Genomic DNA, 26,381 nt, shown 5'->3' with positions numbered 1-26,381 from the left:
CCATTTATGACTGATTGGAATTCATTAACACACACACACATTTCACTATCACATCTGACGTTTACGAAGTATTTGTGAATCAGGAGAACAGTTTTCGGGAAGTTCTCTTTACGCGCAAATCACTCACATATTTACTCGTATATTTACGAATGTTTCATGAATGAGACCAAATGTACTGCTACAAATATACCTACAAATATTGCTACTAGTGACTGGTTTTGTGGCAATTGTGTGTGTGTGTGTGTGTGTGTGTGTGTGTGTCTGTATATAATACTTTTCATAATAGAATTAACATAAAGAAAATAAAAGAGGGCAAAAAAGATGGCTTGGAAGCATTTAAATTTGATTCATTTTATTCAAAATCCTGTGACAGGTTTCAGAAATTAGGATATTTAAATATCCACAGTCTTGTTTTGAAATTGTGTATTAAATATATAAGTGTTCTGCGACAGAGCACACCATTTCGGATATATACATTTCCACAATAAATAAATAATTCTCATTGGTGCAAGATTATTCTAAGTTAGTTAAACACATTCTGAGCATTCATCATTAATTTGTAAGAAGGAACTGAATATTTTTTAATGTGTTTTAAATATATTGTAAAATGATCTTAATAAAAACACTAAACCAATCTGTATATGAATGAAGTAATATGTAAACAAGTGTGCAAACCAAATTTAGTGATATCATTCAGCAGCTGGAAACAGTTCCACTGCATGCAGAATATGTGCTGTGCCGTGAGCCTAGAGCAAAGTTAATTAAGCATGAGAACCACTGGAAAACAGAAGGGCTTGACAAGCTTTAATTAGTGTGTGCAAATATTCCGATTCTTAATCAAATCTGAAATTTAACCAACAGAACTTTAGATTAGCCCAAGGTGTCCAGTCCGTGCACAATGTTTTGTTATTTACATGGCAAATTACATAAACAGAATTAATCAGCAAAATTAATCAGTGTCTGAACCTTTAAACCTTTTTATCAAGCAAGTTTTCTTTCCTCTCCATTTTGAAGGGAATCTGGAGAATTCTACAGAACATATGAAAACAAGACAATGTGCTATCCTGTAAACTCTACAACTAAATGGTGAAGAATGCCAAACAAATGTGTAAATGACAACACTGGCTATGCCAGGTCAGAAGATCTGTATGATGCAAGTTTGAAAGTTTAAAGAGGACACAACCCCATACTGTCCCCTGCAGGTCAGGTGGAGTATCACAATGAAAAGAGAGGAAGATGTGTAGAACTTTGAGAATTAAGTATGTTCCAATTATGTGGATTTTTGTGGCTGCAAATTTCTTGTGGGCCTAGTCATTAATGGACCTAGATATACTGATGCAATAATCCTTGACTTCAAGAGATCATAATACAAAATTATAAATAACAATAATGAGCCTCTTAGTCTTTTACAGTAACTACATCACACCCTTGAAGAAAGATGCTGCATATGCGAAAAACTGAAATGAGAACAATAAATAAGCAAATAAGGGTATTTCAAGGCTATTCAAAGTAAAGAATCAAAACAAATGTATTTCATCAAGAGTCTAACTCAATAACTGAAGCTTATTAGAATGAATCCAAAGTTAAATATTGCCTAGTTCAGTCATCACCAGTAAAGGTCTCGAGAGTTAATGGAATGAAATATAGACAATAATATGCCTTCCATGTAGTTCTCATTCTCCCCCTGTGTCACTGTCAGACTCCATTTCGGGAACTGTTGAACTGTACCACTCTGCATTTTCTTCTGGCTCTCCTTGTATACCAGCAAGGGAAATCCCTCCACTTTCTGGCTTTGCCTTCATGTCTATCGCCTCCAGCTGCTGGCCTTGGTGCTTGCGCTTCGTGTGACGTCTCAGTGTGTTGCGCTCTGCAAAACGCATGTGGCATATTAAGCACTGGAAGGGTTTCTCACCGGTGTGTACTCTCTGGTGCCTCATTAGTTCCCCTGATTCACGAAAACGCCTTGGGCAAAGCTGGCACACAAAGTTTCTCTGACCTGTATGGATGTGTTTGTGTCGCTCAAGATGGCTTGATCTTTTGAACGCCTTGCCACAAAGGTGACATACATGGGGTTTGCTTTGGGAGTGTGTGATGGAATGGCGCTCAAGGTCCGAAAGATAGTAAAAGATCCGCGGACAGTACTGACAGTAAAGAATGCGACGAGGGCCTAATTCTTGGTTCTTTGGGTCACTGATTAAAACTCCGGGTGATACGGGACGAATGGGTGACGTAGAAGAGGTGGTATCTAATGAGTCTGTTTGGTCTACCGAGGTAGACTCAGTCTCACCATCACAGTTTACCTCTGTCTCTTTATTTTTACTTTCATGGACTATGGCAGAGGAATCCGGCTTGGTGGCTTCAGAACATGAATGAGTAGTGACCAAATGTGTCTCAGGCGGGTTTTCTTGTTTCTTCTCCACAGACACAGCCAATCTGAGAAGGGCTTCCCGAAAGGAAGTGGGCACTGATGTGTCGGAGTAGGCATCAGTGCTGAATTGCTTAGTTGGACTTGTAGAGGTCACTGTGGAAGTGCTAGAGGAATCTGAGGTAGGGCTAACGGGAAGATTAGAAGGGTTATTCAGTCCTGAGATCTCTGTAGCTATGGCAGAGGATACTGTACTGAGGCTGAGAAGTGACGGACGTGAACTTAATGTAGATCCCAAATCAAGTGGACAAGATCCTATGGGAAGTGCAACAGTGGAAGAAGAGGAAATTTGAGATAACTGCCCAGGCGAAGACGAATTCTGAGTTGAGGACACCTGAGGAGATGACAAAACTAAGAACATGGGGGAGGACTGAGTGTTCTGACTCAGAGGAAGTGGTAAGGAAAGGGTAATTAGCCCTGGGTTAGTTTTGGAGGCCTGTGAGGAAAGAGACTGAAGCTGAGATGGAGGAAGAAGAAGAATGGGAGTGTTTGACCCAGTAGTATTAGCCACAATCTGAATGGGAACTGATGTCAAGTCAGACATAGCAGGCATGTTGGAGGGTTTATCAAGAGCTACAGAACTGTAAGAAGATTTTGGCTCCTGGTTTGGGGCAACTTGTGAGGTTTCCACTGAGACATGGCCTATAGACATATTTGGACACAGTGAATTGGTTAGTGTTTGTAGTCTGGAGTCTGCAATATCCTGTACATCAGCAGTGAATAAGGGCTTATCCTCAGCTTGTCCTGGGCTTAGATCTGTTTGTGTAGAGAGGTCCTCTGCATGTTGCATATTATCAATTTGTGGAACTTTCTGTCCATCTGCTGTAAGTGTGTAAGGAATGCCCTGATCATCTATAAGTAGTGTATCCATCGGATCTGGGGTTTTGATGTTGGGATACGATGTAGTTGGCATAGCTTCAAGCGAAGAGGAGGAAAGAGGTCCATCCCAATGCTGAGGCAGATATGTATGAGTGTCACTTGCTGATGAAATGCAGCGAATTTCATTATCATCCTCCTGCTCCACTTCTACATGTTGAGGCTCCTCCTCAATTTCATCAACTTCCATATGAAGTGAACCTTCATATTCAGGGTCTACAACCCATTCACACTTCATCTCCTTATTTCGGTCTTTATTTTTTGGTAGGCTTAAATCTAATACCAGGTCTTCTTCATATTGTCCCAAAGAACTTGTCACGGCCATGTTACTTCCTATATCAAGTATCTCCTCTCTTACATTACATAAAATGTGTGTGTTATGATCTTCAATGCAGTCTTTATTATATTCTAATTTTTCTTTTTTTGCATTTAGGTCCATCATAAGTTTACTCCCTCTTGCATGTGCCACATCAACAACCTGTGTTTTATTCTCAATACACAACTCCTTGCTTGTGTGATTGCCTCCACCAGGTGAGAGTAGTTCGTCATTATGAAAACCTTTATTTAAAATAGATTGTCGTTGAACCTTAATCTCTAGTAAATCATTGGATGAGATGTTATCAATGTTTGTAGCTTTGGTTGTTACCTCACAAGCTTCTGTCATAGAGTTATCAGACTGTATCTCGGATATCAGCTGCTTGTTTGTTGGTAGACTCCTTGTGTTCTCATGAAAATGGGCTAATTTATCTTCAACAGTCTGGTTTTCATGAAGACTCGTCTGGTCTGATTCATTTTTGGGCGAGATCTGCTTGCTGTAATCCTTTATAACTTCCGTCTGATCTTGTGGTGGAACAAGAAACACACCTGGGGTCACTTTGTCCTTATACTCAGTCCTCAATGAGAGTCCCTCATCTGATAACTCACTTTCCTGACCCAGAGACATTTGGCTTTCTTTGGTGGCAGTAAGATCAGTCCACTAAATATGTGGAATGGTCTCACCTATCCTGTCCAATGTTTGTTGTTTGCGCATAGCAACTTCTGTACATTCAGCAGTAGAGAAGAAATCTTATTGTTCAATACTCATGGAGTAAGTCTGTTCATTATAACCTGAGAGAATACTGAAATATTGCCTGACAGTGCCACACAATCTTGCATAATCCATGTAATGGCACCATTGTCTGTTCCTTTCCCATCTGATGTAACTGCTGATTTTCCCCCATGTCTCTGCTACTGCCATCAGTCAGGACCGTCTACTCATCTAAGGCATTAGTCTAGAACAAACAAGCAAAAAAAAAAAAAAACATAAGACAAATAACAAGATTCTACATTCTGTAAAGAAATAACAGAATTAAAGTTACAAAGAGAAATCTCAAATAATGCATTAAGGAAACAATCCTTTATAAAATATTAGTGTTGTCAAAATGTACAGAGTTATTAAAATGTGCAAATTTACTAGAAATCATCTTTTTGAAGTCACTTTGTATATTCTTAATTATTCAATATTTAACACTGCCACATTATTTCAGTTTGTTATAGGTGTGTATTTACATACAAAAAGACAGTATCACATAGTACATAAAAATCGATGCTGAGGAAGTTTTGATGCGACTTGGAAAACAATTGTACAATAATTTGTTCATTTTTTGAACAAAGGGGGTTTGTTTACAAGTATTTATGAAGTACTTATATTCACAACCATTACAAACAAAACCATAACAGATATTGTAGTTAAACAGAACAGAGGAGGCAATATAGGGTTGATTAAAAAAAAAATATTTAAAAAAAAGTATATTTAATCTAGGGATCGATCATTAATATATATATATATATATATATATATATATATATATATATATATATATATATATATATATATATATATATGATCTAGTCTTCCTATTTCATAACAACATTACTAAATTTCAGGTTATTTTCATTTAATATTGATGCCTACTAAATACATACATTCAACAGCAGAACCTGATGACATCCATGAGCAACGCCTCACAGAAAAAAAATAATAATAATACAAAAACAACCTTTTTAATCAATTATTTTAGAAGCCTTTAAAGGGGTTCTATTATGCTCTTTTACAAAGTCTTGATTTTGTTTTTGGGGTGTATTAGAACAGGCTCTCATACTAGGTTTTTCGAAAAACACATTATATTTCATATATTTTACATTATTACAACACCTCTCTCCCCAGTCTGGCATGAACAACTTGAATATGTCCTGTATCAAATGAAAGCCCGCCTTGTGAAATACAAAATGTGTTGGTTAGCTGGGCCAGTGTGTATTGTGATTGGCTCCACTCTGCACATGGTTGGGAAATGTCAGGCCCCTTACCATAGCCGACTGTGAGCTTCAGTGTAAATATTTTGTCAAAATCAAATCAATTTGAGCGCGATTTGAACCCGGATGATTGTAACCACTCTAAGTTTGTCTTCCTTGGGAAAGCTAGAGTGTCTCCAGCATAGTGAGAACACTTGTTGCCTTCTCTAGCGCAGCTCAACCAGGTCTTGTCCTATTCATCAGTATTTGTGATATCACAAATCCCGGAAAATATGTATTTTAGTCCAAACAAGTCGTTCGTTGTAGTTTTTGAACTGTGATCTCCTTTTGAAGTGGACTTTGAGCTTTGTAACTTTGCAGATCTTTTTTATGCTCAAACAGCAACATTACAGGCTAACTAAAGCTGAAAAAGTGAAAAAGCATAATAGGACCTGTCCTTTTTTTTTTTTCTTACATTACCAACATACTGTCATTAGTATTATATTTAAATTCTTTATACACTATTAGAGAAATTTACTTTTTAGCAATTGCTTCAATGCATTACTTTCTTAGGCTCATTCTGAGCACAAATACTGTCATTATCAACTTTCACGACAGTCATGGCCAAAAGTTTTGGCAGTAACATCAATTTTATGTTTTGAAGTTTGCTGCTTCAGTATTTGCAGATTATTATTTCTATGGTATACTGAAAAACAATAATAAGCATATCATTATTTTTAAAGATGTTTATTGGCTAAAAAAAAAATTTGAGTCAATATTTACAGTGTTGAGCCTTGTTCTTCATAACCTCTGCAATTCACTCTGCCATGCTGGATATTAGCTTCTGGGCAAAATCCTGACTTATGGGGATCCTTTCTTGCCTTATTTGTTTTCGGTATTGATCCCAATTTGTGGACTTCTGCTTGTCCACTTGCTTTTTGAGAACTGACCACAGCTTCTCTATGGTATTGAGATCGGGGGAGTGGCCTGGTCACGGATCCAAAATTTCCACTATTTTATCACTCTTGCTTTGTGACATGGTGCTCCATCATGCTAGAAAATGCATGGTTCATCATCAAATTGCTCATGGATCATTGGAAAAAGTTGCTCTTGCAGGATGTTTCGATACCATTTTTTATTCAAGGTAGTGTTTTGGGGCAGAAAAGCAACCTCACACATTGGTGCTCTCAAGATGCTTCACTGTTGGCACATCACAGGACTCACGGTAGCGTTCACCTTTTATTCTCTGAATAATTGATTTTCCAGATGTCCCAAACAGTCGGAAGGGAGCTTCATCAAAGAAACACTTTGCACCAGTCTTCTGCCGTCCAGTACTTGTACTTCCTGCAGAATTTCAGTCTGTCCTTGACATTTTTCTTGGAGAGAAGTGGCTTCTTTGCTGCCGTTCTTGACACCAGTCCGTTGTCCAAAAGTCTTCGGCTTCGGCAGATGCTCTCACATCGACCTTGTTAACAAGAACACAATGATTTGAAATGCTTCTTCCCTCCATCAGTCTGTTCTTACAATCTATTTTAGTGTGATAGGGATTTTACCTGACTAGTACTCATTCAGATTTTCACATGATCTGCTGAAATAATAAGTCAATTAATTTTAGTTGGTCATTTTAGTTTTAGTCTCGTTCCTTCGAGGAACCAGGGTTACATACTTAACCTTAGACGTTCCTCTTCAGGAACTCGAGCTGCGTCCAGAACGTTTGGGGAACGAGAATGCCCATGCTGCCAGACTTTCAAATCTCTGCATAGTGTGGAAGAGCACAGCTAAAGCAAGAGATGAACCAGAGGGTTTCTGCTCACTGACTGGCCACCGAGAGGGGCGCGGTAGGCCACCATGGCCACCACGTAGACCTTCAGGGTGGAGTGGATCAACCATTCCCGGCCCGGCCAGAACAGGGCTACTAACAGCAGCTGGACTCTGTCCTGGCGCACTCTTTCCAGAACTCCTGAGAGCAGAGCAATCAGGGGAAAAATGTACAGATGAAGCCTCGGCCACGTCTGTACCATGGCGTCCAGCCCCAGTGGAGCTGGATGAGTCAGAGGAAGCCAGAGGGGACAGTGCGATGTCTCTGGAGTCGCAAACAGATCCACCCGAGTCTGACCAACCTCCTCAACTCTGCTTCATCACCTCGGTGTGAAGCCGCCATTCCCCGGGCCTCGGCCCCTGCCTCAACAGGATGTCTGCTCCCATATTAAGATGCCCAGGAATGTGAACTACTCTGAGTGAGAGGAATTCATCCTGGGCCAACACAAGGATCTGGTACGCTAGTTGTACAAACGGCGTGAGTGCAGACCTCCTTGGTGGTTGATGTAAGAGACCACCATCGTGTTGTCGGTGCGAACCAACACATCTTAGGTCTGGGAGAAAATAACAAAGTGTACGAAGCACGGCCAGAATCACCATGCAGTTGATGTGCCATGTCAGATGGCAACCACTCCACAGACTGCTGGGCAGGGTGGCCACTCATGACTGCACCCCAGCCGGTGAGGGATGTGTCTGTCGCTAGCATCCCGCGGAGACAAGGAGCTCCCAGCACCGGGCCCTGAGACAAGAACCAAGGCTTCCTCCACATATCCAAGGCACGTAGGCAGCGCCGCATGACCTTTAGTATGTGAAGTGGGTTTCCCCTCAGGGAGAACCCCTTGGTCTTGAGCCACCACTGTAGGGTCTCATGTACAACAGGCCAATGGTATTCCATTGGTATTCCATTCCATACTGCCATTAGCCCAGCAATCTCCATGACTGCTTGACAGTGAGTGACCAGCCTTTTCTCACTCTCACGACTGCAGTGAGGATCGACTCGACCCGAGCAGGTGACATACGTGCCTGCATCAGGGTCGAATCCCACACCATGCCCAGATAAGTGGTTCCCTGAACTGGAGAAAGCACACTTTCCTTGGCGTTAAGTCTTAACCCCAGCTCTTTAATGTGAGCGAGAACGACACCTCGGTACCGAACCGTCATCTGCTCATATTGAGCTGAAATCAACCAAACGTCAATGTAGTTGAGTCATGAAAGTGTGGGGTGAGAGTGCAAGGCCAGTGGAAGAACCGTATTGGTAGGCTTTTGCCCCCAAAAGCAAACCTCAGGAACTTCCGATGAAGAAGGATAGAGATAAGTGCAACATTTGATAGATCGTGACACACCAGTCCTCGGACTTGGCCTGTGCAGGCTTGCTAAACTTCAATCCCCTGACTGAGAGGTTCAAAAAGCACAGATCTAGAAAAGGACACAACACCTCATCCTTCCTCGGAACAGTGAAGTACCGGCTGTAGGACCCGGACTCTGCAACCCAAGGAGGGACCACCTCGATGGTCTCCGTCCTCAGAGAGAGTCTACTTCTGTTCCATTACCAAAGCCTGCTTGGGGCCCACCAGAACTGGATTCTGTGGCCTCTCACTACAGTTTGCAGGACCCACTGAGACACATTTGGCAGTAGTTTTCATGCTGCAAAATAGTCTACTAAGGGAATCAGCCTCTCAAGACTCATCTCTGGTGGCATCAGAGCAATTAGCTCGGTGCCCTGAAGCGGCGCACCGGCAGGAGATGGCCGAACTAGCTGCTCTGGAAAACTCTCAGGAGGTTGCGAGCCTCTTGGCACTGCTACGTTTCTGGGCGGTAACTGAGAGAAGCGCTCGCTGGAGATCGCTGCGCCCTGGAACACCGGCAGGGTTGGCAGAACGATCTCCTGAGGGCACTGAGGAGAGATGGGCACTGTGTAATGCGGTGTACACCACTCTTTCCCAGAGGGAGCTGGCCCTCAAAGCATTATGATGAAGGCTATCCAGCGAAAACAACGGTCCGTAGAACTGCTTTCCACTAGAAGCCTTCGGCCTGGGAGCGCCACTTTGACTCTAGCGTCTGCAGAGTACAAAAGTGACACCCCCGGCACGAGGGGCTGGAACATGGCTGGGACTGCTCCGCCCAGCAGCCCCTGACCACCTCAACCTCCTCAGAGGAAGAGCGGTACACACGTGTTCTCACACAAGACATTAAATCCCTAGAGCCCCTGTACATCTAACTTCACATAGTCAGATAAATGTAATTTTATTCCTTAGAATTAAATGTAGTCAGCAACCAGACTAGACAACACGATCTGGTGTAGAAAAAACTCACATAAAAATGAAACAATGTAATACAAACATTGCCTCGGCAGCGCACATGTCTTTTATATATATATTTTTTTTATGCTACTCAGTCACACAAACAAAATTAATCTCCTCAGAGAAAGATGGATGCTGCGGCGAGCTGTCTCAGAGGGCGAAGAAACCGCAGTGCTGGTTTCCAAGCCTCGAGAACGAGCTCTAGATCTAGTGAACACGGGTGGAGACAGGACAAGCCGTCTCCAACCCGTTCGCCAGATCATGTGCGATTCCCACTATCGCTCTCGCCGCCGTGCCTCAGCACCAGCAAGACCGCGACCGCAAGATCGCATGCACGGACACACTCCTCGGAGCTTGCCCGGCGAGAGCAGAGCACTTAACAGCGAGAAAAGCACAATCAGCCCCCCGAGAGCTGACTGCGCGAGTTCCGCTCTTCATTAATGCTGCTTATGTTAATATTAGGTCATAATATGCTTGTGTGACTGGTGCTTGTGCAACTGGCGAGCTCATCGACGCCATTCCACATCAATCTCCTCAGAGAAAGACGGGCAGCGCGTCGCGCCCTCTCATCGGGGAGAAAGTACCGCAAACGCGGGCTTCCGACCCCCGAGAGCGGGCGCCGGATCTGTTGGCTAAGAAAGAAGATAGGGACTTGCCCGTCTTACATTCCTTCCAGCAGATCCAAAAGCGAACCCCGCGAGCACAACCACCGCTCGACCTTGTCAAAAGTGGGGCTGGCACCGCGAGAAACACCAGTGAAAGCTCTCTCCTCAAAGAGAGCCTTCTGAGAGTGAAGCAAAGGCTCGCATCGCAGCCGTCAACTCCCTCGAGAGCTGACACTGCGTGCTTCACTCTATAGCAGTCAACACACGATCTGCGGGTGTCCCTACCCTTTTTTTTTTTTTGGCAGGGAAAACACACAGCCTGAACGCTGCCTGCACTAGCCCAAAACTTCTCTTGATTGAAGCTTTGACAATGGAGTTTATCAGTGGACAAACGACACTAAATAAGACTCACAAACAGATTGCAATTGACACACACATACAGAGCGCTTGCTGAAGACACAAGGCTGATAACCGGCTTCGCAACTCATGCTTTTATGCTTCCTGGTCTCTGACATCGCCCGCCTATGACGTCTCGCCCTTCCTTTGGGCTGATTATACACGTTATTGAGACGCCACGCTGGACGCGTTCCCCAAACGTTCTCGACGTAGCTCGAGTTCCTGAAGAGGAACTTGATTTTTTGCCAATTACGTTTTTAGCAATTATTTAAAATGCCTCTGATCACATCTGATACACAATTATCTAGAAACAATGTGAATGAATACCACAACAGCTTTAGCAGCACACTCTGCAAAACACAAAATTTATGTCACTGACAAAACTTTTGCCCATGACTGTAGATGCATTGTTTTGGTCCGATAGGTCAACAAAACTACTCTTGATAAATCTTGAAACCTTTGAACACATTTCAAACGAGTCTGGTGGATACTGCTGGAAAATCATGTTTCAGCAGTGGTTCTTGGTAAATCGCTTATCACATCCGAGATGAAATCATCACGCAAATCAGGATCTGGCTAAAGGGGCGGTCACACTAGACTTTAAACATGCGAAATTATTTCGGACGCCGATGCGAATGGGCGGGAGCCAGATGAAACGGTCTCTCCACAGTTATAACAACATGGATTAATATGTGCTTGTACTGTGTACAGCATCGAAAATGTCTTATTATTGCACTCTCTGTATCTCTCTCTATATAAATATATACGCCCTAAGCAATGAAAAAAATATAAAATGTCCTCATTCAAATGTACCATCTGTTCCTGTTTCCACTGACACTACGAACTATGCAGATTCTTTTTTATTTTATTTGTATAATCTTTTAAATATTTATTACATAAAATACGCCGGCTACAGCTAAAGTTATATATTGCTTCCTTCATTTTTGAATTTCTGTGTGAAATTTCGCAGTGACGTATCGATCTTCTACTGGTCCCACATCTTCATGTGATGCGAATTCGCAGGTCAGAGTTCACCAAACTTGAACTTTGGAACGCAGCGAAATGCGAAATTTTTCGCATGAGCTTGCGTTTCCGGTCTGACGCATTCGCATGCGTATGAATGGAAGTCAATGGAGAGAAAAGTGCAGTGTGACCGCCCCATAAGTCGGTTCTTCGAATGCCCTTATTGTTGATGATTAGTATGGCTGGATTAAGTTATCTGAAATAATTGTGCATTCATGGTTTGGTTTAAAAGGGGCTGTGTATTGATACTCGAAACCACGATCAGTAATGCAGCCATTGGCTGGAGGCAAGACAGCAATGTAATGACATCATATAATTAATAATTTAAAAAAATATTTTTTTTTTACTTTTATAAGGAAACAGCCAAATTAACAAAACTACAAACATGTTATAATAGATAAATGAAATGTACACTTTTTATTAAAAAAAAAAAGTTACATGATTCCCAATTATTCAAAATTTCTAATATTTTTACAGGCTTTACATTTTTATTTCAATGTAGTAATTAGCAATTCATTTAATTTAATGTTTGAACATTTATTATGTGACAGCATTAATTAAAGTTTCTTAAGGGTCAAGTTCATGTTATCTGCATCTCCTGCACTCCATCAAGACACTCCCATAATAGCTGTCATAACTCAAATTAATGCACGACTCTTGATTATCTGTATATAGCATGTCTGTAAGACTCGAATATAAATATTAATAACAATTGCCTATGTCTGTAGTATTAAGGACTACACATTATATTATCTTTTAATTATTTTAAATTATTGTCCCTGGATCAGTAGGATACTCTTGTAATAAGGTAGTGGTGGCAGTGGACAAATTTTAAGTAACAGTTATGTTTAAAAATATGCAATCCAATCCTGTTTACATTTAAATAAGCTTCTCAAGCAGAATTAAGTTTATGGACTTGTTGCTATGGCAGCAATTCCAGGATGAACTTCGAAGAACCAAACAATCCAAGATCTTGCCAAACCGTCAACAATCAAATCCAGCTAACTGAATTAGCGACATACGAAGAACAGGCACCAGGGTTGGGAACCACTGCCCTATATGATAACAACCTAAAATTTTTGATGACAAATCAAAACAATAAACCATTTATTATTTTATAAACAGAATTATTATATTTTATTATGGCATGTGTTTTTTTTATAAACAGTATATTTAAACCAAGAAACACACCTGCATGTTATTACTTTTTTTTTTTTATGAATGCAGCAATATAATTTGCAATTTGTTGTTAAAGTTCTAAAAATTCTATGTGTTTAGTAGTGAATAAGTAATCACATTCATCTATATAAAAACACTAAAAACAGACCAATTCTTTGGGAATGAAAAGCATGATAGGATGTGTGTGTAATATTCGCACAAGTACACAAATGCCTTGCAGTTAGCAGGAATGCAGTGCAATGAGCTCGAACGGCGCGCTGTCATGGTAGCAGGTCCACTCCTCCTTCCCGTGGTTTTCATCACAGATTAACTGTCAACGAGCATGGTTAAAGGTTTGACACTGATGCCTTTGTCCGTGCACTCAGCCATGCAGCACTGTGGGAGAGTTAGGTATCAACACGGGGACATTCGACGCCATTACGCGCCGGAGGACCGTTTAAAGACGAAAAATATCAAACCAAACATCGCGTTTGATGTCTGTGAGGTCCAGACAGCGAGTCGAACCAGTGCCATTACATCCCCAAAAGTATCTGTCTGAAGGATATACCTTCCCCATAGCCTGCGTAATGCAAATACATTTGAATTATTCACATATTTTGGTCAAAACACTGACTGTGCTCGAACCTGCGACCAGCCATTTTATCCGTACCGAGGGTTCGAGCCGATGACAGCGCTCAGAGACACTGCTGCCTTGGAAACCCAATTTCAAACTTTCTAAGACAACACGCGCTCTTGAACTGCTACTAACAAGAACTCACATTTCTTCCCAAACGCTTACAACCACTCGCGTGCATCGCCTCTTTGTAACTGAAATGTTGAATATAAAACTGTTCTCACCCCACGAGTCAGCTCGCGCAGGCACTGACTGGGCCGACCCTGAGATACTTCCGGAAGACCAAATATGAATGAATGACTGGGCGGAGAGGCTGAGCGCGAGCGAAAGGGGAGGGCGGGGGGTCGTGGTGTTGCAGTTTTCTGCGTCCGACCTGAACATGCTTTAAAACTTCAGTTGAGCTTTAGCTAATATGTTCGCATTATTTTCATGATAATAACACGTTTAGTTAATGGTGGCACATCATTAATATAAAAATCTATTTAGAATCTAACAATGATATCATTATTAACTTTAAAATATTCTAAAATGTATACATTTTCTTTAAGGAGAATATTTTGTAGGCCTGTTACTTTGTATTTTTATGTTTGGAGATGGAATTCAACACTCAAACAGTTATTTGTACACTAACCTACAGTCAATCATGGTAACACTAGTATAAATGTTTCAAGTGTTGCCAAAATCATTTAAACAGTCTAACCAGCTCTAATAAAATCATTGTTTTAAATGACAACAAACACTCCAGTTTCTTAATTGAATAATCATGATTTTACAAGAAGAAAAAAAAAACATTTAAAGATGATTCACTGTGAAGTTTACACAATGCAAAACTGAATCTGTATAACAGCAATAATTAAGCAAGGCTTTATGCTATAATATGTCTTAAGTTCTTATGTCTTAAGTATTATGTAATCCAATCCTATCAAGTAATAAGTCCAGTTAAAGAACAGTTAACAGTTAAACATATCATAAAACTGCTTCACAGAAAATCACTTTTTAACAATGAAATAAAATATTATAGCATGATAAACACCAACGCTACCTCAAACATTTTTTACACTTTGTATGACAATAAAATACATGAAAAGAGAGCAGCTTATAGCAACCATAACCTCAGGCAAGTATGAGGGTGTCTGCATATATCAAATATGACACAAATTCTGTTTAAGGAAACTTTGTCAATGCAACATAACAACAAAGAAAAGAGAAGAGTTAAATGAGGCATTATGGCGAGATCCTACTGAGATCCATCCAAAAACAAATTTAGTTGGCATGTTAATAATACAGTTTACGTTGATCCAGACTAAAGGTCATGGTGTCAGAGTGAAGAGAGAGCGGTGTGTGCCCACATGCAAAATGTCTTGTCAAAATCTGATGAGTTCACTGAAGGTCAGCAGGATCACATGGATCAATCTCTGACACCAGCCGATGAGGAAAGAGCTTGAACTGCAGCCAGGTAGGGTCTAAAGAGAAAAGAGGGAGACGAAGGTGATGCACGGTTATTTTTGAGTGTAATGTACACCTATTATATTATGCGCATTAATGTGGTGTGAATTGTGTACCGAGATAGCAGCTAGGTTGTTTGAGCTGTCCATCTACGCAGACCTCTGTAGCAGTGAAGCTGCACAGTTTTTCTGGATGTTTACAGAAAAATGTCACATTCTCTCCATGAGCAACCACACCACCCGTCAGATCATATGGCCAACGCTTTACTCCTCCCACGATCACCCTGCTGCGTTGAGCTGGGACTGGACAGTGGGCTGATCGAAAAGATGGGAAGATATGGTAAAGAGAATGATGCTATTTGTCGTGACAAAAAGGAGATGATTCATGGCTTGAAACCAAAACATTGCAAACCTTATATTTATGCACATTACATTTTCAATGCAAATGTTCAACACAGTCATGATGACTGGATGCATTGTTTTTTTAAGAGCTTTATTTACCCCGGCAGGCAGGCTCTGCACTCCATGTCCCATTAGGTAAACAAGTCACTTGATTTGGACCATCCAGCAAGAAGTTCTTTTTGCAGAGGTAATAGATTATATCGCCAACTTCATATTCAGTTCTCTGGACAGCCACCAGATGTCCACGTTCAACCTCCTTAGGAGGAGGACAAACCACACCTGATAACATACATAAGCACACACTTAAATTTACAGTATTTTTCAAAATAATAGTAGTTAGAATGTGACTAACCAGAATAATCCAGATTTTTTGGATATTTTTTATTGCTACGTGGCAAACAAGTTACCAGTAGGTGCAGTAGATTCTCAGAAAACGAAAAAAGACGCAGCATTCATGATATGCAGGCTCTTAAGGCTGTGCAATTGGGCAATTAGTTGATAGGGGAATGTTAAAAAAAATAGCAGTGTTGCATTCAATCACTGAGGTCATCAATTTTGTGAAAAAACAGGTGTGAGTCAGGTGGCCCCTATTTAAGGATGAAGCCAGCACTTGAACATGCATTTGAAAGCTTGAGGAAAATGGGTCGTTCAAGACATTGTTCAGAAGAACAGCGTACTTTGATTAAAAAGTTGATTGGAGAGGGGAAAACCTATAAAGAGGTGCAAAAAATGATAGGCTGTTCAGCTAAAATGATCTCCATTGCCTTAAAATGGAGAGCAAAACCAGAGAGACGTGGAAGAAAACGGAAGACAACCATCAAAATGGATAGAAGAATAACCAGAATGGCAAAGGCTCAGCCAATGATCAGCTCCAGGATGATCAAAGACAGCCTGGAGTTACCTGTAAGTACTGTGACAGTTAGAAGACGTCTGTGTGAAGCTAATCTATTTTCAAGAATCTCCTGCAAAGTGCCTCTGTTAAAAAAAAGGCATGTGCAGAAGAGGTTACAATTTGCCAAAGAACACATCAACTGGCCTAAAGAGAAATAGAGGAACATTTTGTGGACTGATGAAATGAGTAAAATTATTTTTGGGTCCAGGGGCCACAGACAGTTTGTGAGATGACCCCCAAACTCTGAATTTAAGCCACAGTACACAGTGAAGACAGTGAAGCATGGAGGTGCAAGCATCATGATAGGGGCATGTTTCTCCTACTATGGTGTTGGGCTTATTTATCGCATACCAGGGATCATGGATCAGATTGCATATGTCAAAATACTTGAAGAGGTCATGTTGTCTTATGCTGAAGAGGACATGCTCTTGAAATGGTTGTTTCAACAAGACAATGACCCCAAACACACTAGTAAACGAGCAAAGTCTTGGTTCCAAACCAGAAAAATTAATGTTATTGAGTGGCAAGCCCAATTGAGAATTTGTGGGGTGATAACAAAAAACCAAAACCAATTGTGAAATGTTGTTTAAAGAATCATGGAGTGGAATAACAGCTGAGAGGTGCCACAAGTTGGTTGACTCCATGCCACACAGATGTGAAGCAGTTTAAAAAAAACTGGTCATACAACTAAATATTAGTTTAATGATTCACAGGATTGCTAAATCCTAAAAAACAAAAACGTTTGTATAAAATAGTTTTGAGTTTGTACAGTCAACGGCAGACACTGCAATTTTTTTTTAACACACCCTTTTCAACTAATTGCCCAATTGCACAGCCTTAAGAGCCTGCATATATCATGGATGCTGGGTCTTGTTTGTTTTCTGAGAATCTACTGCACCTACTGGTAACTTGTTTGCCACGTAGCAATTAAAAAATATACTATAAACCTGGATTATTCTGGTTAGTCATATTGTACTATTATTTTGAACAATACTTAACATCTAAGTACACTGCAGAATTAAAAATAAAAGCTTAATGTTAATGTTTTAAAAGGCGAAAGATAATGCTTTTGTAAATAGATATATACTTTTTGTGTAATATGTATTATTTTAGCTGTAGAGTTTTTGTTCATTTTATTTTTTTTACAATGGGGGCTAGGTTTTCATAGCAATCAAGTTGCAAAAAATTAATATAACTTTACAAAGAAAATAATAGGTTGTAGTAAGGGATAGGTCACCCAAAAGTAAATTACTGTAAAAAAAAAAAAAAAAAAGATAATAATAATTCTGTCATCATTTACTCAACCTCAAGCTCTTTCCAAACCTAAAGTAATACCAAACAGTTAACGGTAGCCATTGACTTTCATAGTTTTGAAAAACAAAATACCGTGGAACTCAATGGCTACCATCGGTGGTTACAGAATAACTTGAGGATGAGCAAATGATGACAGAATTCTCATTTTTGGGTGAACTATTCCTTTAACTTGTATTAAACCCACAAAAAGCCTGGATTGATCCAGCAGGGGGCAGCACTGCACCAGCATATATTAGTTAAACCTGCATCGGCTGCAATAGTGCTGCACACTCACAAATTCATTTACATAGAGCCCTATCCACCTACTCACAAACCCACACAAGTCTTCGTTGCTCTTCTCTCTCCCGCTGTCCCTCTCTCTCATTACTTTGCTTCATGGTGTGCAAGAGCAGGCAAACTGAGATCTCATTAGCAGTTTGGATTAACATTTTCCACTCAAGCACATTCTAATACAGCTGCTATTTCCTTTTAGACAGATCTTTGTCTCAGTCATTCCCATGTTGATGAGTGCATATACACACAAACATGCACACACTTACGGCGACAGATGGGATGAGGGTTTTGCCACGTCTGGTTCTCACGACAGATATTCTCACTATTTCCAGTCAGCACAGATCTGCATGAGAAAGAAGATGAGGTGTGTAGATCAAATAAGCATTATAAAAATAGATATTCTGTTTATATCAGTCACAGTTCTCTCTCTTTGTCATAAGTCTCACCCAGCTGCACATTGGTACCGGATGGTGGATCCCACGATGGCACTGCCCTGCACAGAGAGCAGATCATCATCATCAGGCAATGAACAGGACACCTCAGGGACCAGAACCGGCTCCGCTGCAAAACCTCCTCCCGGGGAGGCTGGTGAAAAACAAAAATCATCTTGACTTGAGTATGCGCTAAAATGCTTGGTTGCAACACATGTGCAAAGTTGTTAGCATTGTACCCTTATTCATGTTTCTTATTGTTTTAGAAAAATACTTTTCAATTTAAAGTTTCAATTTAACTTAATAAATAAATGTAGGCTAGTGAAAATCAATCAAACAGGAAGAAATTAATAATTTCCTGACACCTTGTGTACACGTCTTAGTCATTAAAATAAAAGGATATTGCAAAAGACTTGACCTTGATGCACAGTCATGAGGGTCTGCAGTGGTCCTCTTTATAATATAATTTCTACTAGTAAATCATCCAGTATTTTTCTGTATTTCTTTGATTTTATAATATATACAAAATTTGAGCCGCTATGGGGACACAGTGATGGAAAAACATGAGGTGAAAACAAAAATGTTACAATGGTTTTGTAAAACTTTTGCACTTCCCTAGTAATTCGTGTACACTGGCATTTTTTTTTTGAGCAATTAAAAAACTGCTAACGGCAATACAATGAGATTGAACAAATATATATACATATATATATATATATATATATATATATATATATATATATATATATTCAATTATTTTGTGCAAAGATTCTTTATGAAAAGAAATGCTTCAGCAAAAAAATAAATAAAAGTGCAAAAGTAAATTATCTTGGGGAAACTCAAAATATTTGCAAGTAAATGCAAAGTTTCTAGGAAGAATCCAGTTTTGCAATGCAAAAGTTTTAATCTAGAAATCAGAAGTACATTCAAGTCACCGCACTGCATTTTTGTGTATTACTGAATAAATATACTAAAATTAGAGTCATATTAAAACTGGTCACATGGGAGGATATTAACTCTAAAAGGTTCAAATGTTGAAGAGCCTGGACATTGTTAAGGCCTGTTTATACCAAGAGTGATACATTTAATGATAATGCCTTTTCTCTCTCTCTCTCTCTCTCTCTCTCTCTCTCTCTCTCGATATAGGGATATATAGGGATGTTCACACTAGAACAATAATAACACAGAGTTACAATATTGATGGAATCACTTTCAGAATGTGATGAATGATAAAATCAGCCAGCCAGATTCCACTAGACTTTAAAGAGATGGAGAATTTAAAGCAGCAGATGAAAAAACTGCAAGACACTCTTAAAATCAACAGACGTTTGTTATCCCTTGTGTGGACGAAAATATAGTTATATTTAATCATCATTCTTGGTATGAACGGGCCTTAAGAGCAGAGATATTACGACAAAAAGCCCTCCGTTATTCAGCTTCCAGGGCTTTTGGTTCATGGTCTAACAGGAATTCAAATGGATGACCCTGTGGATATTGGCCTGGAGCTTTTGTCCACTACATTAGATGAGGTAGCGTGAGCACAAATATATGACTGAGTGAATGGACAGATGGATATGTAGGGCTGGCAAATGGATTCACAGGTCAACGTGTGGCTAAGCGGGTACCCAGATGATGGATGGACAGAATGTGTAGCTACATTTTGTAGTTTTATCAGAAAATATCCATCTGGAACAAGCTGTTCTCACATTCCCTCTTGAGCAGTTGACTCATGCAGTTATGTATCAAATCTCTCCCCCTTTTGTGAGGATGACTGATTAATGAAGGGGGAGGAAATCACACAGTCAACATGCACACACACCAAACTTCCATTGTACATCAGTTCAGCTTTGAATGCACTTGAACTTTGTGTGTGAATCCGGCGTATCTACATGCCTGTCTCTGCTTGTTAGATATTCCATGCCACTGATCTGCCGATAATAGAGTACTGCAGGACGGTTCTCACAGACCCCAAACGCCCACACCCCGGCTCTTTTGACAGCTCATTCCTAGAAATACCTCTCATGTTACTCCAGGAAATGTGTGTGTGAATGTATGCATGTGTTACAGAGGGGGTGATACTGGGAATGCTGCAGCCTGGAGCTCTGCCGATTCACGCCTCCTCTTCACGGAGCTGGAGTCTAAAGACTAAATCCCCATAGCCCAGAAGCAAGCGGTGACCCAGGTCCACAAGCTCTAAGCTTTTATTACTCATGCAACCAAAAAAAAGCATTATTATGCAGACACTGACACATATTTCTAATTTCTTCCTGCATTCATGGTCGGTTGCACTCAATATCACCACCATAATATTACTGCTATGAAGGCATTCCACCTGAATTGCATAATATTGACATTAACTGAATGGTTTGTGAACAAGATGAGGGCAACCGGACCCAACAAAGGTATTTATGCAATATCAGATTTTTAAATGTTACAGACCCAGGGACCCCCATATCAACTCTTTATTACAAAACCACAATTTTTTACTTTTCACTTTTTTTATTACAAAATTACACTTTATAGTAATGTACAGTCATATACCAAAAAAAATGCCTTCAATAATTCTTAACAGTTGAGCCATTTTTATGTTTACAATCTTTATTTATTTTGAATCTGTTCTAGCAGATGGACTATAACTGCAAGACGTTCTTCAGATCCCGGTTGAAAATCTGGCCATAGTAGAACGGTTTTATGTTTTATGGTTATTTAGGAATCAATTTATGTTCTAATGTTTCAAAGAACCCAGGAGGGCTTCTTTTGTCTTGCTATAGTTTATACCAATACAGACCTATAATCCAATATCAAGAAGTTTTTTTTTCTGATCTCCAAAGAAACATAAACCGATTTCACATCCCTTTATAAAGAATGGCTTTAATAGGATAGCTCACCCAAAAATAAAAATTCACCCTCATGTCGTCCCAAACCTGTAAGACATTGGTTCATCTTCGGAACATTACGATTTTAAGATATTTTTGATGAAATCCTAGAGCTTTCTGACAATGAACGACAGCAATACAACTAGGTCAAGGCCCAGAAAGGTAGTAAGGACATTGTTATAATAGTCCATGCAACATCAGTGGTTCATCCATAATTTTATAAAGCTATGAGAATACTGTTTGAGTGTAAAGAAAACAAAAATAATTACTTTATTCAACATCATTGTTTTCAATGCACGTTCACTAGTGTACCACCGTGCATGTGTGTACATGCCTCTGATTGTAAACAAGCTGTAATAGAAGAGACATATTTTTAAATGAAGTCATTATTTTTGTTTTGCATTGCACACAAACATAGTTTTATAAAATTACAGATGAACCACTGATGTCAAATAGACTATTTTATCGATGTCCTTCCTAGCTTTCTGCGCCTTGAACATGTCAGTTGCATTGCTGTCTATATGGAGGTTCAGAAAGCTCTAGGAATTCATCAAAAATATCTTTGTGTTCCGAAGATGAATGAAGGTCTTATGGGTTTGGAAAAACATGAGGGTGAGTCATTACTGACATAATTTTCATTTTCATGGGAGAACTATTCCATAAGAGAAGTGTTCTTTGTTAAACCTAAGATACAACTTAAACCATTAGAAAAAAAGTATTTTTTTACATATATTGTATATATAGCCTATATACCAAAGACAGAAGGATTGAGCAATAGAATAATAGACTGATAGATTATAGATAAGTAAAATGTACTGAAGAAAACAATACATAACAGTTTAAATATTTTCTCCTTCTTACCTGTACAAACAGGCTCATCTCCACTCCACTGCCGGTCACCTTGGCAACGGCGTATTGTAGTGTCCAGTCCGTTATGCATGGTGAACCCAGGCTTACAGCGAACCTCAAGCAGACCGGAAAATGAGGGTGAAGGGGAAAGGAGAGCTACATCAAAATACTTTCCAGGTGGGAGAGGCCATGGACACGTACGACCTGTTCACACAGAACAATCTCAGAAAAACTGGGAGCACTGCTTAATGATATATCATAGAGTGTTTTGGTTTTTTGCTTTTTAAGTTTTGTTATAATGTGTTTTTTGAAGCATCATGGGGTTTCAAGCTCTGACCTGGGGCCACACAGCTGAGTCCACACTGGCCGTCACAGAGACACTGACGTTTGTTGCCACAGTCTTTATCTTGCTGACACTTTTTTGGGCACACTTGTCTTCTCTCGTTACCCAGTATCCTCTCTGGACACTGATCTGTTGTGTCCACTTCAAGATAGGCATGCACAGAAACATAAAAAATGTGAAGAAATAAGACAATGCGCAGATCAGTTTCAAATACAAGCAGGCTGACATACATACACTACCAAAAAAAAAAAGTCTTTAATAATTATGTTTTTTTTTTTTTTTTTTAAATGAAAGAAATCTCTTATGCTCACCAAAGCAGTAAAAATATAGTACAGTTTACAATGAAGTAAAATAATGGTTTCATATTTGACTATATTTTAAAATATAATTTATTCCTGTGGTGGCAAAGCCAGATTTTCAGCAGTCATTACTGCAGTCTTCAGTATCACTTGATCCTTCTTTTAATTTGTAACAGTACTGCACAATATCACTGTTTTTACTGTATTTTTAAAATCAAATTAATGCAGCTTTGGTGAGCATATTGCATTTTTTGAAAATATTTTTCAAGTCTGAATGCCCAGTAGCGTACCTACAAGCATTGCTTTAAATACAATGTATTTTATCTGTCCAACTATTTAATCTGTGCCATAAAATAGCAGGGTGTTAAATGTCTGGCTGTCTGCCCAAGACACTGTTCTGTGAACTGAACCAGGTGTTTAACACAATTTATCCACACAAACCAGGCAGTGATAAATGTAGCCCACCCATAAACAGGATGTAACATTTAAATGTTACAAGCTCATAACAGAACAGAATGTTGGAAGTAGAATGAAGCTTAACACAATTATGCATTTCTGATTATGCAATGATTTTGAACAGAAACAGAAGATGATACACTGCATACATACAGTTTGTGTGTTCCAAATTTCATGAAAAACTAGCTCTAAGAAATAGATTCTCAAGGCAATATGTGAAATGGAGGGAATTGTAGTAGTAAATGACAAAATCGCACATCGGGCACAGAGTTTCCTCAAAAATAAAAATTCTTTAATCATTTACGCACTCTCAAATGTACTATTTTTTTTTTTTTTAAATAGTTCCTACAAAACTGTTTTGGACCCAAATGACTTTTACTGTATAGGCAAAACAAAACAAAAATAATTAAAATATTCTTCTAAGTGTTTTCAGCAGAAAAAAGAAAGTCATATAGGTTTGGAGCAACATGAAGTAAGGTAGAAAAAATACATTTTTTTTTCTTTTTTTTTGAGTAATGAAATGGAGACAATACAAATGATCATATTTTCTTTACATAAAAAAAATACATTCAGAAAATTTTGCCTTTTTTTTATTTGTCCAACAAGGCAAATATCCATCATATATGATCTCTCATTTGTTCATTATTCATTATCACATACTTTATTTATTTTTACTTGGAAACCTTTAATCCTTTCATTTTCTCTCAGTCACCCACACACACAAACGCGCTCACCTGATACTGCAGACAGGCTTCTGAGGGCCCACACACACAGAAGAGACACAAGCAGAGATCGCTCCATCTTTCCCTGACATTCACTGCAGATGTTTTGAAAGAGGTAGCGAGACAGGAGAGGGGATATAAAGATGGGGGTGAGTATGGAGGAGGGGGTTTTGTGATGGTGTGATGGTGAGGGAGGAGTGGAGTCAGGGTACATGTAAGAACACACACATCTGGATCGTATTGAGTGTTTTGAATGCTGGGTAGAATTCCCCAGAAAAAAGACCTTTCACCCAATTCCACTGATGCCAAATGAGCACAAACACTCACCCCCACATCAAATGACAGGCCTCGTGGATACACTCTTCTCCACATACACACGCACCGTGCCAAGCTGAATACTGTAGCAAAGTGACCCTCCTGATATAGACTCTTCTCAACACACCACAGTTAAACTAAGCATGGAAGGACCCTGCTTCCTATAGCAACAGTAAACACACACTTTGACAGATAAACGCGATGTGCTTCCACACAGAGTGAACAGCTAAACCAACAAACAATCACATTCAAGTTAAGCTTACTGATTCATTTCTAGATCTCACCCTTTTGATGAATGTCACACTCAGTAAGAGAAACATACCTCTTTATCTCACCAAATCTCTCAAAAAATGTATGTACAACCACAATATTATGTTCATTTTCAGTTTACTGGTCTTCAGTACCAAAATTTAAAACTAAGAATGAAAGTACTTTGAAGAGTATATTGGACTGGACCATCTGTATTGATAGGAGAGGCCTTCATAAATGTACTGTATGTTGATGTATGTTTCATGTCCAGGGTGAGGACACCAAGGTGATACAGGTCTGCAGGTGCTTATATACCTGAGCAATAAATTACACTGTAAACATGTGGGTAATCTGGAGAAGCAGAAACCTTTGAAGAACCGTAAGGCACCTTTTCATGCTATAACTCCTAAGCTCTCTGTCTAAAGACCTCATCATATAACTCATCACAGAAAAGTGTTTTTGCACACCAACACACACACACATATAAGCAGCCACCAAACGCTCAGTCACTGTGAAGTCTTGATTTGCCCCGGCTGTCTTTTCTGAGCATTATTACTTGTGTTTGTTTTCTAGTGTATTGACCTTGGACTGTTTCTCAATTCCCCGACTGTTCTCTACGTGCCCCTACTTGGATTGCCTTTTTAGGGGAAGTCGTGGCCTAATGGTTAGAGGGTCGGACTCCCAATCGAAGGGTTGTGGGTTCTAGTCTCGGGCCGGACGGAATTGTGGGTGGGGGTAGTGCATGTACAGTTCTCTCTCCACCTTCAATACCACGACTTAGGTGCCCTTGAGCAAGGCATCGAACCCCCAACTGCTCCCCGGGCGCCGCAGCATAAATGGCTGCCCACTGCTCCGGGTGTGTGCTCACAGTGTGTGTGTGTGTGTTCACTGCGTTCGGATGGGTTAAATGCAGAGCACAAATTCTGAGTATGGGTCACCATACTTGGCTGAATGGCACTTCACTCACTTGAATTCTGTCTGTCTGCCTGATCTCTCACCTGGTTAAGGTTCTGTCTAAGTCTTGTCTCCATTGTTTTTCCTTGCCAAGATCTGACCCTGTATTGCAATGATCTGACCCTGTATTGTCTGACTATTCTCAATAAATCTGCAAATGGATCTAACGCCTTCTGATGTGTCACAACAGAAGACTTTGCTACATAGCAATCCAGTGGAGATCATGCAACTATCTACTCTCTGCTCAGGCATCTCAGCTCTCGTTGCACCAACACCAGTTAAACTGGCTCACCGCACTAACCAAGGACCTGGTCAGAGCATTGCAAGGCCTCAGTCTGTCACCACCTGGAGCTGGCTCTAATTCACCACCTGTTCCTAGCAACTCACTCCCGGTTTTGACACCCCCAGCTAGCCCAAGGTTTTCGAACACCCAGCTGAGAGAAGAGGCATGGGTGACCGGTTATGCAGCTGAGTATGCTCTGTCATTTTGCACTCTTGTGGCCCAGATTGTGTGGGTTGAGGACACATTAATTATCTTGTTTTGGAGAGGATTGAACGCAGAGCTTAAGGTCAGAATTGGTCTGCGGAGATGAAGGAAGGAGTCTGAGTGAGTTCATTGATCTGGCCTTCAAATTTACAATTTGATCTGTTCTCGATATTTAGCTTGAAACATACCTTGTTACGCTAATTAAGCCATCAGCAGAGATGAACCCATGCAATTGGGATACACTCACCTCACACCTGAAGAACGAAAACACCCTAGGCAGAATCAACTGTGTCTCTACTCTGTTCAGTTGGGTCACCTGAAAATCTCCTCCCCAGTTCGACCATCATCCAGTACCAGAAGAGTGAGTGCAAAGACTTGCATTATGACCTCTATATCAAGCATAAATTTACCTGTTAAAATCTTTGTCAATGATGTTGCAATTACCACCACCGCTCTCTTAGACTCAGTAGCAGTGGGTAACTTTATATCACATGAATTCACTCAGCACCATAAACTGAAATTGACCCCTTGTAACTCTCCCTTGGCAGTGGAGGTGCTAGATGGACGC

General features: G+C 40.0%; 2 protein-coding genes and 1 long non-coding RNA gene across 5 annotated transcripts; 1 reads left to right on the top strand and 2 right to left on the bottom strand.

Moving 5' to 3' along the window:
• Positions 1–430: 430 nt before the first annotated feature.
• LOC127975263 (transcription factor Sp2-like) lies at positions 431–13,794 on the bottom strand. 3 transcript variants are annotated; one of them, XM_052579175.1, is made up of 2 exons: positions 13,731–13,794; positions 431–4,572 (listed from the first exon to the last, which is right to left on the bottom strand). In XM_052579175.1, exon 2 carries the CDS (start codon positions 4,242–4,244, stop codon positions 1,674–1,676), a length of 2,571 nt encoding a protein of 856 aa, XP_052435135.1. In that variant the 5' UTR covers positions 4,245–4,572; positions 13,731–13,794; the 3' UTR covers positions 431–1,673. The 3 variants fall into 3 exon arrangements, with proteins under 3 accessions (XP_052435135.1, XP_052435136.1, XP_052435137.1); XM_052579176.1 differs by having other exon boundaries at positions 13,652–13,784; XM_052579177.1 differs by lacking the exon at positions 13,731–13,794 and adding an exon at positions 6,356–9,593.
• LOC127975266 (uncharacterized) lies at positions 3,730–18,420 on the top strand. Its single transcript, XR_008157462.1, has 3 exons — positions 3,730–3,832; positions 18,032–18,196; positions 18,273–18,420. It is a non-coding gene; the product is annotated as an uncharacterized LOC127975266 (long non-coding RNA).
• LOC127975265 (beta-2-glycoprotein 1-like) lies at positions 14,252–23,987 on the bottom strand. Its single transcript, XM_052579178.1, has 8 exons — positions 23,821–23,987; positions 22,326–22,472; positions 22,001–22,192; positions 18,279–18,417; positions 18,099–18,175; positions 15,453–15,632; positions 15,069–15,266; positions 14,252–14,969 (listed from the first exon to the last, which is right to left on the bottom strand). The coding sequence occupies exons 1-8, from the start codon at positions 23,885–23,887 to the stop codon at positions 14,887–14,889; spliced, it is 1,083 nt and encodes a 360-aa protein (XP_052435138.1). The 5' UTR covers positions 23,888–23,987; the 3' UTR covers positions 14,252–14,886.
• Between the last annotated feature and the right edge of the window lie 2,394 nt (positions 23,988–26,381).

This window comes from Carassius gibelio, chromosome B16, assembly GCF_023724105.1.
Source record: "Carassius gibelio isolate Cgi1373 ecotype wild population from Czech Republic chromosome B16, carGib1.2-hapl.c, whole genome shotgun sequence".
In the NCBI taxonomy this organism is placed as follows: Eukaryota; Metazoa; Chordata; class Actinopteri; order Cypriniformes; family Cyprinidae; genus Carassius; species Carassius gibelio.
The sequence above is the reverse complement of the archived record's forward strand: the minus strand, read 5'-3'. Positions and strand labels throughout refer to the sequence as shown.

Bases quoted from the DNA above. Each gene is read 5' to 3' on its own strand.
- LOC127975265 (XM_052579178.1), bottom strand. From the start codon at position 23,887: ATGGAGCGATCTCTGCTTGTGTCTCTTCTGTGTGTGTGGGCCCTCAGA. The intron at 22,193-22,325 runs GTCAGAGCTTGA...CTGTGTGAACAG, and splicing joins ACTCAGCTGTGTGGCCCCAG to GTCGTACGTGTCCATGGCCT. The intron at 18,176-18,278 runs GTGAGACTTATG...TTTCTCATGCAG, and splicing joins CGGTACCAATGTGCAGCTGG to ATCTGTGCTGACTGGAAATA.
- LOC127975263 (XM_052579175.1), bottom strand. From the start codon at position 4,244: ATGTCTCTGGGTCAGGAAAGTGAGTTATCAGATGAGGGACTCTCATTG.